Raw genomic sequence first — 14987 nt, 5'->3', positions numbered from 1 at the left:
AAAGGGCCAGGGTTAGGGCAATGATATAAAGCGTAATAGAAAACGTTGAGGGTCGTAAGGGTTCACTGAAAAGTTTTACTGGGTCAGCAAATGGTTGAAGCAGTCCATAGGGGCCTACAGTATTAGGTCCTTTGCATAACTGTATATAGCCTAAGATTTTTCACTCAGTAAGTGAGAGGAATGCTATAGCAATTAGAGTGGGAATAATAAATAGGAGAAGGTTAATTATAGGCATATTGTTAAGAAGAGGAGTTGAACCTCTGATTGTAAAGTTTTAAGTTTTATGCTATTGCCAGGCTTTGCCATCTTAAGAAACCCTGTTCTTGGGTGGGGTATGTGGTGATTTCCTAGATTGAGATAGCATCATTTATGGGGGGAGGGTGCTTTATGAAGTTGGCCCTGTTTCTCTTGTCCTTTCATACTAGGAGAAATGTTAAATAGATAGAAACCGACCTGGATTACTCTGGTCTGAAACAGATCATGTAGGACTTCAATCGTTGAATAAATAAACCTTTAATAGTGGCTACACCATTAGGGTTTACGACCTCGATGTTGGATCAGGACATCCTATTATCGATATGATAGAATAGGATTGCACTGTTATCCCTAGGGTAACTTGTGCTGTTGATCAAATTATTAGGTCAATGTGTATTAACTCGCTTGAACTAGTGCGGTCTTAGTTTAGGTTGTTCGGAGGTTGAATATGCTATGAGGTCACCCCAACCAAAATTTTTAATGCAGAGATAGTAGGTTAAGGCCTGTAGGCTTTTTGAGTTTTTATTTGCATTAATTAATTAAAGCTCCATGGGGTCTTCTCGTCTTATTTGCTTGTAACTGCCTCTTCACCAATAGGTCAATTTCACTGATTAAAAGTAAGAGATAGCTGAACCCTCATGTGGCCATTTGGTAAGTCCCTATTTAGGGAACAAGTGATTATGCTACCTTTGCATGGTCAAGGTACCGTTAAACATATGTCACTGGGCAAGCAGTGCCTCTAATACTGATAATGTTAGAGGTGATGTTTTTGGTAAACAGGCAGGGTTAGATTTGCTGAGTTCCTTTTACTTATTGTAATCTTTCCTTAGAGCATGCCTGTGTGGGATTAACAGTGTAAATAATAGGGTGCTTATTGTAAAATATTTGGCTGTTAACTGTCAGTGGGTTATTCCGGTCTGATGTAACCTTATGCAGTGGAGAATATTTTCATGTTATTTATATTAACATGATTGCTTCTATTAAATAACGGATGTTGAGTTTGAACGCTTTCTTAATTGTTGGCTGCTTTTGGGCCAACTATGGAGATATTATTTTGTACTCTCTATAGGAAGGTTGATTCCTAGGATCTAAAGAGCTGTCCCTCTTTAGATTAACAGTTAAACTTACAGGGAGATTAAGTAATTCTGTGGGTAAATTTAAAGTTGAACTAAGATTCTATCTGGACAACCAGCTATCACCAGGCTGGGTAGGCTTAGCACTGTTACTCATGAATCTTCCCACTATTTTGCCACATAGGTGAGTATGCTCTTTTAGCCATTCTTGTGTAGCTCGTTTAGTTTCGGGGGACTTGGCTATGGTTCTCTGTGTAAAGTTATTTCTACTTAATACTTTATGCAGAAGGTATAAGGGCTTGTCTTTGCTTTTTAATGCTTGGCTCAGTTCTTTCATCTTTCCCTTACGGTACTGTATCTATTGTGCCAAGATAAGAATTTCTATTGCCTATACTTTTGTCTAAGGTTAATGGTTTAGGATGGTTTAATAATATTTTTAGTGGGGCTAGGGTTGGCTCAAAGTGATCAGGTTGTGATGAAATCTTCCAGGTGTAAGCTGGATGCTTTAGGTTAAACAAGACTTTGGTTTGTCCAAGTGCACTTTCCAGTACACTTACCATATTATGACTTATCTCCTCTATTCATGCGTAGAGAATTTAAATATTTCTAGAATGATATTTGAGGAGGGTGACGGGTGGTGTGTGCGTGCTTCATGGCCTTATTCAACCAAGCACTCTACTCTTGGTTTACTGCTAAATCCTCCTTGAGCTCTTAGATTTCATAAAGGTTGTCATGAAATTTTCTGGGGTAGAAAATGTAGCCCATTTCTTGCCACCTCAGGAGCTACACCTTGACCTAATGTTTTTATGTATTTACTTGTGCTTACTTTATAACCTTAGGGGATTATTATCATTAATAACAATCAGAGTTGTAAAACAAGGTTATCCTATTAGAGCACCTAATTAACTCAATTAAGCACCTAGCAATCGGCAGTATCTTCGCCAGATTCCTCATCACTAACAGTATTATTCCTACTTCATCCCCCAAACAGATATACCACTCCACCTAAAGCTCACAGCCCTAGGTGTAACCACCCTAGATCTCTTACTAGCAATGGAGCTTAATTTCATAACTAACAACCTTAAAGTACCCATTATAGACATTTAACTTCTCCAATATACTAGGTTTTTATTCAGCTACAATTCACCATTCAACCTTCAGAAGCCAAAATCTAGCTTCACTTCTAGACCCAGTTTGACTAGAAAAGTCTATACCAAAAACCAGCCTCTGTTACTGTATCTGCCCAAAAAGGCCTAACCTCTACTATTAATTATCTAATCTATTACCCTGAGTAATTTCAATTGCAACAAAAATACTAACAATGATCAACCAGCAACCACCACTAACCAACACCCATAAGTATACAAGGCAGCCGCACCTACAAAATCCTCATGAATCAACCCCTCCCCCTCAAAAATTAATCAACTCCCTACGCTATTAAAATCAACTGTGATCACCACCCCATCATATTCAACTATTCACCAAACCAACATCAACTCTATTAATAATCCTAATAATAAAGCCTCTCAAATATCAGTACTTGACCTTCATGTTTCAGGATACTCCTCAATAGCTATCACCAGAGTATAACCAAAAACAACCATTATACCACCCAAGTAAATCAAAAAGACTATTAACCCCATGAAAGCCCCACCAAAATTCAACACAATACCACAACCCACAGCACCACTAATAATTAGCCCTAAGCCTCCATAAATAGGAGACGGTTTTGAAGAAAAACCTACAATCCCTATAAACAAGAAAATACTTAATAAAAATAAAGCACATGCCATTATTCCCATGTGGACTATAACCATGACTATAAGACCTAAAACAAAAAGGTTAAATGTAAGACTTAAAAGACCTAAATGTTCACTGTTACTGTAAATACAGAAATGGCAAACTATTAAATAACAACAATAAAGTTTGAAGTCTGTGCTGTAAAATTTCATTTATCATACTGAAATATACTCACCAGAATATGGGACTTTCACCAGGTTCTTTTACTTTATAGTATTCTTTGTCTTGTGGCAAGACTTTGGTTAACCCAAAATCTCCAATTTTAACTCTGTTCTCATTCTCCACCAATATATTTCTTGTTGCCAGATCCCTGTGGATATACCTTTTTGTACCAAGATACTCCATACCCTATGGATAAAACATGTTTCTTTCAGCTAGTTTTATAAACATAAACAATTTAAATGGTCTTAACCCTATATATTCCTTTTATTATCTATGAAAAAGTCTAGATGATTTCCTAACATTTACTTCAATATGGTTGCTTCATCTACAGCAAATAATCAGGATATTAGGTACCTTGCATATCTGAGATGTGTACTGCAGAAGTTTTTTGTGATCTATCCGTTCTTTATGTTTTTGAAGATAGTCTCGTAAACTTCCATATGGTAAATATTCCATAATTAATTTTAGATTACGCCGACCTTTTAACATAAAGGTGGAAACAATATTTTACTCTGCCATATTATACTGATTAAATATTAGAAAACTATCATACATAAATGACTTAAAACATATATAAAATCTAAGATGACAAAACTTTATTATACATTAAAGGTGATATAGTTGTTAAGAACATAATCTTTTTGAAACAAAAACGTGAATAAATAACGAAAATAAATTTTGAATAAAAGCTTTGAAACTACTTGCGTTTCAGTTTTCTATAACTCTTTAGGCAAACCAAAACAAACTGATGAGAAAACTTCCTTTCTCCTCATTTATATCAAACAAAAAACATAAAATTCAAAAATATTTTTATAGAAAACGTAAGCAAAAACCATTTCTCTAAAAATGATGCTCTCTTGGTAAACTTAAGCAAGAGGTGAAAAGAATGTTTAAACAACTAGCCAAATACTTCCTATAGTTATAGTTTATGATCACCAAACACAATCTCCAGTCATTATAGAATGCCTGTCCCTCTGGGCACTGGCGTAAGTCCAGATCATTAGACACCGTACGTTTCTATTACACAGGATGCCAAAGACATATCTTGAATTTCAAATAGGTTTCAATGGGCAGCTTACCAGCACTGTAGCACACTCCCTTGTACTTTACAATGTTGTCATGCTGTAGGGATTTCAGGATTTCAATTTCCCTTTCAAAGTCTCTCAGGTGCTCTTCAGTACTATGCTGAAGCTTTTTTACAGCCACCACCTCCCCAGTGTTGTCCTGTAGAGGGTCATACCGGCACATCTCCACACTCCCAAAATTACCCTAAATGACACATCACATTAGGATGGAAATATCAAGTTTTCAAGGCAAATTACAAATAAATTATATAGAAAATTCTAATAGCTGGAATTAGCAGACATATCTTTAAGCTTATATTAAGGAACTCTTAGAACAAGAAAAGGAAATACTATCTCAACAGGTGCATAGTAAACCTATAAATTTAATTTCTTCAAAAGGAATTACAGGCTGAAATAGAAATTACTTCAAAAAAGTATTTAAATAAATGATAAGCATTAATTATCAAGATAAGCCAAGGGACATGCTGAGGAATTCCTAAACTGTTGTCACTAACTTCCAGGAAGAATTTTCCTTTTTCACAAAATACCTTTTGATATCACTGTCAGTGATCTGGATGGAATGTGTCTGTTATGGGCTAAATGTCTGTGACCCCCACCCAAAATGTATATAATAAGCCTTAACCCCATTATGACTGTATTTGGAGATAGCGCCTTTTGAGGAGGTGATAAAAGTTAAATTAGGTGATAAGGGTGGAACCCTCATGTGACAAGGCTAGTGCCCTTATAAAAGGAAGAGACATTACAGCAGTCTCTCCCATGTGAGGACACAGCAAGAAGACGGCCATGTGCAAGCCAAGAAGAAACCTCACCAGAAACCAACCCCTGCCAGAACTTTGAACTCAGACTTTCCAGGCCCTAGAATTGAGAGAAATAAATGTCTGATGTTTAAGCTACCCAGTCTATGGTATTTTGTTATAGCAGCCAAAACAAATTAAGAAGTAAGAAACTTTTAGCCTATGGGATGACTCTACATTTTTTTTTTTTTTGAAGATGTCTTTAAAGAAATCCACTCTTTTACCTAAGACTCATTAACTACATAGAATTGGTAAGTTGCTATAACATTTAAATAAATTATAGGTTTTTGATATTAATCAAATTAGTGTATTTTGGATATTATTGCATTCTTACAGGATAAAACAATGTAGTTCTTGAGTTACAAGATTCTAAGTGACTGTATTTTCACTTATATACTTGAAGTCAATTTTTAAAAAAACCTAGACCACGTAGGCTCAGAGTTAAATCTATAATTACACAGTTTAGAAGGCCACACAACAAGGTGGATAGACCCAGGACTCTCAAGTCAGATTGGAACTAGAATACTGATCCACAACTTGCTCTCTCAGTGACCATAGACAATTCACATCTCTCTAAAATGAGGCTTTTCTTCCTTAAAGTAGAGAATAATAAAATGTCTATCTCATGAGGCTGTTGTGAGAAATTATTCCAAAACATATTTTAGAAAACAAAAGTAGGAAATAAGTTTTATCTTCTTTCCCTCTACTTAACAATGTGTTCATAAAATTTATTTTCCAGTGCCACTATATATTCCTTGAAATTAATGATTTTTAATTATTGTATATTGTCACATGAATGCACTAATTTTTAACATTGTAAACATAAATGTACACTAAGAAAATTTTTTAAATACAGTCATGTCATTGCAATAATATTCTTATAAATAAATATTTGTGTACATCTCTATTAAGGATACTTAAATAGCTGTTCAAAAGATAAGAACATTTCAAAGGGCCTTGATACACACTGCATTAGAAGCTCTCTGGCAGTGGTTACCATTTGATGTTCCAATAAGCAGTGGGAAAATGTGTATTTCATCACATCTCTGCCAACGATGGTCATTATACTTTTTCTAAATCTTTATCACTTTGATAGGCAAAAATCAGTCTCACTTTTAACTTGGAATGCCTCTATTTTTCTTATGGAAGAAGGAGATGAAGAAAAATTCAGTGAAAAGAAAGATTTAAGATAGAAAACCAGAAGAGTTTGAGATAGGACCAGAAAAGAAATCAAATAAGGAAGAGTAAAAGAACTACCAGTGATATGGTTTGGCACTGTCCTCACCAATATCTCATTTTGAATTGTAAACCCCATAATCCCCACATGTCATTGGAGGGACCCGGTGGCAGGCAACTGAATCATGGGGGTGGTTTCCTCCATGCTGTTCTGGTGATAGTAAGTGAGTTCTCATGAGATTTGATGGTTTTGTAAGCATCTGGCATTTCCCCTGCTGGCACTCATTCTCTCTCCTGCTGCCCTGTGAAGAGGTGCCTTCTGCCATGATTGTAAGTTTCCTGAGGCCTCCCCAGCCATGGGTAACTGTGAGTCAATTAAACCTCTTTCCTTTATAAATTACCCAGTCTCGGGTACGTCTTTATTAGCAGCATGAGAACAGACTAATACAACCAGTAAGAGTCTTAAGTGCCTAACCAATGTTGGAAATCAGTTTTCAATGAAAACAATCAAGATTTATATTTTTTTTCTTACAGTGTTTGAGGGATGGAAGCACAATTTTAAAAATGCTAAGTTGTATTGTTCCCGTACTAGGAAAAGTGAAGCAGATACTCAAGGGAAGGGGGGGTAATATAATTGTAGATACCAGTGAAAGTAGTTTAAAAGATATGAACATTTAAAAGCCCTTGATACAAACTGCTCTATGAGAAGCTCTCTAGAAAGGGTCACTAATTTACGTTCCAATAAGAAGAAAGTGTGAAAGACACTAGCAATACCAAAGATATCAAAAATAAGGCATTTATGTTGAAAAAAGTCAAAGGCTATAAAGTTATAGTCAGACAGGGAGATTTCAGGATAGGAAATTTCCTAAGTAAGGTTATTACAGGGGATTATGGAATTCAAAATGAACTCATTTAATGTAATCACAAGTTTGGGGTAGAGAAGCCAAGGAATCTTTTTTTTTTAAGTATTGGAAGGGCATCCAAAATAACCGCAGGAAGTAAGGTGACCAGAAAACAATGAGTACTGAAAGTATTCAAGGAATGTGGGCCAAGATGTTAGCTAATGATGGGAAGAGAGGAAAATAAAAATCATATTCAGAGAAGATTAAGAGTGATGCTGATAATTTGAAAGTAGTCACACTAAGATCCTGATTTCTGAATCCCAGATCTGCACCATGGAGGAAAAAGGAATAAAGAGGATGTCAAAACAGCTGGGAGTGAAGTGAGAAGGTAAAGGATATAAAGAACATAAGAGGTTTCAGGCTACAGGTCCCAGGAGGAGGATCGCAGGCCAGAGGTGGAGCCGCCGTCTTGCCACGACTTTCAGACCATGGCCTGGCGCTGGTGGCGTGGCAGCGCGGGGCTGTTCTGGGGCCAGCGGCGCGGAGACCCAGGCCCGGCTCCCCGAGCCTGGCGGGGCCGCCGCTGCCAATGCCTAGTGCAGGCTCATAGGCGGAAGGGACTTGACTTGTCCTATTTTAATCTTGTGACGCATTTAACACCGGCCTGTCCAAATGTATATAGTATATCACGGTTTCATCACACAACCCCGTACACTGAAACACAGTGGTGAGAAATACCGATCCTTTCAAACTCGGTTGGGGAGACTTGAAAGGTCTGTACGAGGACATTAGAAAGGAACTGCTCACAGGGCCGGGCGCCGTGGCTCACGCCTGTAATTCCAGCACTTTGGGAGGCCAAGGCGGGAGGATCAGGAGGTCAGGAGATCGAGACCATCCTGGCTAACACGGTGAAACCCCGTCCCTACTAAAAATATAAAAAATTAGCCGGGCGTGGTGGCCGGTGCCTGTAGTCCCAGCTACTTAGGAGGCTGAGGCAGGAGAATGACGTGAACCCAGGAGGCGGAGCTTGCAGTGAGCTGAGATCTGACCAGTGCATTCCAGCCTGGGCGACAGAGCGAGACTCCCTCTCAAAAAAAAAAAAAAAACGGAACTGCCGTATCAACAACAGAACTTAAGGAAATGTCTGAGTACTACTCTGATGTAAAAGGAAAAGCCTTTCGACCAATTATTATGGTGCTAATGGCCCAAGCATGTAATAGTCATCATAATAACTTCTGACATATGCTAGCTAGCCAGCGCGCCACAGCCTTAATTGCAGAAATGATCCACACTGCTAGTCTGGTTCACGATGACGTTATTGATGATGCAAGTTCTCGAAGAGAAAAACACACAGTAAGATCTGAGGTGAAAAGAAGGCTGTTCTTGCTGGAGATTTAATTCTTTCTGTAGTATCTATAGCTCTGGCACAAATTGGAAATACAACTGTTATATCTATTTTAACCCAAGTTATTGAAGATTTGGTGTGTGGTGAATTTCTTCAGCTTGGGTCAAAAGAAAATGAGAATGAAAGATTTGCACACTACCTTGAAAAGACCTTCAAGACGACTGCAAGCCTGATAGCCAACAGTTGTAAAGCAGTCTCTGTTCTAGGATGCCCGGACCCAGTGGCGCATGAGATCTCCTATCAGTACCGAAGAAAATGTAGGAATAGCTTTTCAGCTAATAGATGATGTACTGGACTTCACCTCATGTTCTAACATGGGTAAACCAACATCAGCTGATCTGAATCTCGGGTTAGCCACTGGTCCTGTCGGGTTTGCCTGTCAGCAGTTCCCAGAAATGAATGCTATGATCATGAGATGGTTCAGTTTGCCGGAAGATACAGACAGAGCTCCACAGTATGTATTACAGAGTGATGGTGTGCAACAAACAACCTACCTCACCCAGCAGTACTGCCGTGAAGCAGTAAGAGAGATCAGTAAACTTTGACCATCCCCAGAAAGAGATACCCTCATTCAACTTTCAGAAATTGTCCTCACAAGAGATAAATGACAACTCTTTCTGTTCTTTCTGGCAGCTATCTCACCAGACTGTGCCTTAAAAATCTGGAGAATACACTTTGTTTGCTTCATCTGCAGATAACCAAAAATCATTTTAACAGATATCAAACTTACTGATGGGCAATTTATTTTTTTATTGCAAAAGTTTTTTCAGAAAACTTTTAAAATGTAATTAAACCATCTGAATCTCATTCTAGTCCTATAAATTCTAATTGAGGTATCTTGATGGTTATATGTGGTACTGTTTACACCGTTAACATCCACATGTAAGGCTATTACACAAATAAATAATCCATGTTAAAATTTAAAAAAATAGAATATAAGCATGAGGATAAAAGAAGAAAGCAAAAACAATCCAGATTTCAAGTAGCAAAAGAAAAGATTTCACAATAGTTTCTTGGCTCCTTTTACAAACAGTATGAAAATATTTTTTTAAAAATAAAAAATATATACCATTATTTCTCTTGGCTTAAAAAATATGAAAATAATTTTAAATATACATCCCTCTTTGGAATATTTTCACCATACCACTAATTGAAAAGGATAACTTAAAGGGATACAGTAGCTAATTTTTATAAAATGAAAAGGTGACATGCAATCATTTTTGTAGGAATGGCTTCAATAAGGCAATACAAATAGCTAGACAAACCATGGAACACATCAATTACTTCAAACAAACAAAAGATGAAAGTAAAATTATGATGTTAAATGCAGATAGGAAATATCCACATTAAAATATCTATGACTGACTAATGATTACACCATTTTCCTTTCATTTCCTACAAACTAAATTACTAAGAAATATATTTCATTGTACATATATTTTGAAAATGCCTTCCTCAGAAATTTACTTATGTTTAAAAGAATTTTAAGCTCACAGAAAAATGTTAAAAAGCAAAAGAAAATTAACTCAAAATTACAATAATGGGGAATGTTATAAATAAATTATGGTGTATTCACTTTTAAAATTATGTCTCAAAAGAATATTAATGGGAAAATCTTGATATATGAAAAATAGCAAGTATAGAATTGTATATATAGAATGGTTTCACTATTGAAAGAATTTGTGTAGTTGTTCAGAGACTACAACAAATGGAATGTATCTTCATCGTAATATCTTCCAATTTCTCTAAAAGCAGTATCTATATCACTTTCATAACTAGAAAAAATTACTTGAAAAGATAACTTTATAATTTAGTCTGCTGTTTCCCTTTTGTTAATCTAAATTAGTGATCTTTTGATGTATTCTTTGTTATGTCTACTTCTTAAATACCAGTATGTATTCCATTGTTTTGACAATATATGACAAAATTGTGTGCCTAGTAATCTGTTGGGATCTAAAGGAACTTTTTTTAAGTCAAGGAAAAAAAAGGCACGCAAACAAAAACCAAGATCTAATAAACAACAAAAGACTATGTGATTAAGTTGTATAGAAGAAACGATAAATGCTGTAAGTTCCCAGAAAAGAGGAAAATCAATGACATCTGGAGATATGTCAGGAAAATATGAATTTAGGAATAGCTGATAATAACAGACAACATTAATATGGTACTTACTAGTGAGAACCTTATCCTAGCAAGCTTATGTGAAAAAGATACCGCTATGGTTGGACCTACTAAGAACTGAGCATTCCCTGGTATCTTACTTAAAATATGTAGGTTATACATGACTGTATGACCTTTTAATAGACAGAGCCTCTGCTAGTGAATAGGGCACAGTCAAAATCCTAGACCCTAAGCAATAAGATTAATTCTCCCTGAGATGACTAAAGGCAGAAAGGCAGGTAGAAAAGCTTATGTATTCCTTTGTCTATTTCACTGAATCACTTACAATGAACTCCTGCTACCAAGAAACAGTCTCTTGGTCAAGTCAATTTGAGTAATACTGCCTAATTCATCATCCTCTTGAAGATGTTCCATGCACATTACATGTTAAAGCCTCTGAAAAGTTCTTCAGTTGTAGGGAAAAGAGAGAGTGTTACTGTCTATGTAGAAAAGGAAGACATAAGAAACTCCATTTTGACCTGTACCCTGAACAATTGCTTTGCCCTGAGATGCTGTTAATCTGTAACTTTGCCCCAACCTTAAGCTCACAAAAACATGTGTTGTATGGAATCAAGGTTTAAGGCTAGGGCTGTGCAGGATGTGCCTTGTTAACAAAATGTTTACAGGCAGCATGCTTGGTAAAAGTCATCGCTATTCTCCAGTCTCGATAAACCAGGGGCACAATGCACTGCGGAAAGCCGCAGGGACCTCTGCCCTGGAAAGCCGGGTATTGTCCAAGGTTTCTCCCCATGTGACAGTCTGAAATATGGCCTCATGGGATGGGAAAGACCTGACCATTCCCCAGCCTGACACCCCTGAAGGGTCTGTGCTGAGGAGGATTAGTAAAAGAGGAAGGCCTCTTGCAGTTAGACAGAGGAAGGCCACTGTCTCCTGCCTGCCCCTGGGAACTGAATGTATAAAACCCGATTGTACATTTGTTCAATTCTGAGATAGGAGAAAAACCACCCTGTGGCGGGAGGCGAGACATGTTGGCAGCAATACTGCTTTATTATTCTTTACTCCACTGAGATGTCTGGGTGGAGAGAAGCATAAATCTGGCCTACGTGCACATCCAGGCATAGTACCTTCCCTTGAACTTACTTGTGACACAGATTCCTTTGCTCACGTTTTCTTGCTGACCTTCTCCCCACTATCACTCTGCTCTCCTGCCACATTCCTCTTGCTGAGATAGTGAAAATAGTAATTAATAAATACTGAGGAAACTCAGAGACCGCTGCCGGTGCGGGTCCTCCATATGCTGAGTGCTGGTCCCCCCGGCCCACTTTTCTTTCTGTATAATTTGTCTCTTATTTCTTTTCTCAGTCTCTCATCCCACCTGATGAGAATTACTCACAGGTGTGGAGGGGCTGGCCCCCTTCATTCAGTAAAGATAGCTGTTTATTTAACACAGCATTTCTCCAACATCTGACAACCAAACCTTTTTTTTTCTACAAGCACTCTTTAAAATGTTGTAGAAAGTGAACTTTAGAAACACTCTAAGTTTTTCCTAAATGAAAGGATTATACTCTATTTGAAAAACTTCTGACAATTTACCTTGCCGAGTTGCTGTAGAAATTTCAAATGTCTCTCTTCAAACTGTGTAGGATCCCTGTCTTCAAAGGCACCAGAAAACCCTAGGGCACCTATCCTCATATTTGGTAACATGTCATTTTCTGTTAATAGTTCATAATCTGGAGAAATAAATAATATTACCACCTTAAGTTAGCAAATAAAATTCTCTGGACTAAACTGATATACATTCAAGTTGGCCAAAATAATCATGAGTTACAAATACTAAATGATACAGGGAAACTCAAATAATTTAGATTATATTAATGGGAGCCTTTAATCATTACCCATAATCTGAAAGGCTTTCAAGAGAGACTTTGCAAAGGATAAATATTTGTTTTCCAAAATAAGTAGTTTTCATATTCATAAAGTAAGGTAATATACTGACATTTATTGTGAGAAAGGTGAGTAGTACTAGGGTAGAAAGCACCTATAGGTCAAACACATGCATTTCAGCTCAGTATTTTGAAAAACGAGAGAACAAACCAAAACAAATACAGCTCATGTTTAGAAAATCAATCAATTATAAAATGAGAAATGTTAAAAAGAATTATTTTTTTAAAGTCAATTTAAGCAGGAAAAAAAACAACACTATAATTTACAACTCATTAAATGGAAAACTAAAATTAGGTTACTGAAAGAGAAAAGGTCTTTTTTTAAAAAAGGAAATAATTCTCACTCAAGGAGATTAGAATATGTATAAAGCATGAAAAGCCATATGAACATAAGAAATTAAGAGGGCCTAAATGACATCAAGAAAATGTTTTAAAGGAATTAAAAATTAGTAATGATTCATTAAATACAATAAAGATAGAAAGCTGGAAAATCAATAAGATCACTCCATAAATACATACCTGGAGTAAACAAACTGTTAAGATCTCGTATGACGGCTCTGAAAGAAGGCCTGAAATCGGGTTCATAATCCATACAATTATTTATAAGGTTTGCTAATTCTGCCCACTTTGGTGCAGGAAGCTGGTGCCTATCTTCATAAAATTGCAGCTTCTATAATTAAAGAACCACAAAGAGAATAAATTGTGTAATGCCACACCAACCTTCTTTTAAAAATTAGATGGGCTAAAAAATACAAATCATGTGAAAGTCATATGAAAGTTCAGAGATAGAGTAATTCTAACTTAGTCTATATATAAACTTACTCTTTGAGAATCCAGGGCACTTAGAGGTTTATCTCCTCCACTGCAGATTTCCCACAAAGTGGTACCAAAACTCCATTTGTCTGTTGCCAAATTTAAATTTTTAGGATTTTCAATGCATTCAGGTGGTACCCATGGTATTCTCTCCTGAAGAACTTTTAAATGATAAGAACAGAGTAGGGTTAAATAATTCACAAGTAAACCAATCTTTTATATGTAAATAGCTTTAAAGTTCAAATCATTTGAATAATCAGGTCTATTTTCTGTATTTTGGAGGGGGTGGATGTGTAAGTGCACATGACTGCATAAGCTTAAGAGCCAGAAGGGACCTTCAAGGTCATCTAGTTCAATATCTCATCTTCAACGATGACAACATGGAGACACATGATTAAGTAATCTGTCCGAAGCCACACAATTTGTTAGCAGCAGAGACAGAATCAGAATCCTGTACAGTGAGTTCTGAATCAATTAATCTTTCCATTAAACTGTAGTGTCTCAACTGGCATACCATTTTTCATTAGTTTTACCTTCAAAAAAAAAAATTTTTTTTTGAGACAGGGTGACACTCTGTCACCCAGGCTGGAGTGCAATGGCACAATTGCAGCTCACTATGCTTTGACCTCTTGGGCTTAAGTGATAAAGCAATCAGTCTCCCAAAGGGTTGGAATTACAGGCATGAGCCACTGCGCCTGGCCAAATCTTTTTTTTTTTAATATAGTTTATCCTAAAATTGTCCCATGATACTTTTTGGTATTTCTTCATAAGGTAATGTTACATCATTCAGAGATGTTCTACTGATTTAATAGCCTTGGCAATTCTCACTTGCAGATGATAAAAAAAAACCAAGGACCAACAAGCGTTTATAGCTGAGGCATGGCTAAATTACACCAAAATATTCTAGGTATATGGAATTGATACAGGTGGGCTCTGTTCAAATCATGGAATTTCTCAAGCAAAGTTTCTGTGGTCTTTGATTCCACCAGAAGGACTGTATTCAAGAAAGGAAGAAGCAATATAACCCTACTTTCTAGTATTCTGACATAGACAGACAAATAGATTGATTGAAAAATATATTCACCATATGAATACATTTTTTTCCATCTTCACTTCTGATTCCAAAGGATAAAATTTCCCAGAATACCAGATGTAAGACCCTGTAAGAATTTTGTGCCATACTCTTGTACTACTGCCCAATTATCACTGTCTTCACTGTCAGATAAGTCATTATGTACTATTGGCTTAAATTGATCAATTTAGAATCTAAATTTGGAACATCCAATTAGAGAAATTAGCTAAGATAACAAAATTCATTTATAATTATCTAGACCCCCAAAAAACCCCTCTCAACTATCTGACTGAAATTTGTATTTTTAACCCACTGTGTTAAGTAGTAAAGATTAACAAACACAAATAAAAGTTTTTTAAGGTTTTAAAAAGTCAGAATTAGCTGGATAATTAAACTAATTTCTTCATAGAGGGTAGAAAAAAATCCTAAGATCTCAGGCTAGATAA

The 14987-nt window shown here is 36.5% G+C and overlaps 1 protein-coding gene and 1 pseudogene across 6 annotated transcripts in view; one reads left to right on the top strand and one right to left on the bottom strand.

Annotated features, from left to right (window-relative positions):
• The window catches only part of JAK2 (Janus kinase 2), a 155847-nt gene that overhangs the window by 41072 nt on the left and 99788 nt on the right, over nt 1–14987 (bottom strand). For all 6 annotated transcript variants that reach the window (XM_031654210.1, XM_031654213.1, XM_031654212.1 and 3 more), the window contains 6 exons: nt 13479–13630; nt 13176–13326; nt 12307–12443; nt 4370–4559; nt 3645–3769; nt 3304–3476 (listed from right to left, as the gene is read on the bottom strand). In XM_031654210.1, coding sequence (XP_031510070.1) covers nt 3304–3476; nt 3645–3769; nt 4370–4559; nt 12307–12443; nt 13176–13326; nt 13479–13630 — 928 coding nt within the window. The remainder of the gene's footprint in view (nt 1–3303; nt 3477–3644; nt 3770–4369; nt 4560–12306; nt 12444–13175; nt 13327–13478; nt 13631–14987) is intronic.
• Nucleotides 7342–9319, top strand: LOC110741429 (annotated as a pseudogene).

This window comes from Papio anubis, chromosome 13 (assembly GCF_008728515.1).
Source record: "Papio anubis isolate 15944 chromosome 13, Panubis1.0, whole genome shotgun sequence".
Classification (NCBI taxonomy): domain Eukaryota; kingdom Metazoa; phylum Chordata; class Mammalia; order Primates; family Cercopithecidae; genus Papio; species Papio anubis.
Note: the sequence above shows the minus strand (reverse complement) of the source record. Positions and strands in the feature narration are given on the sequence as shown.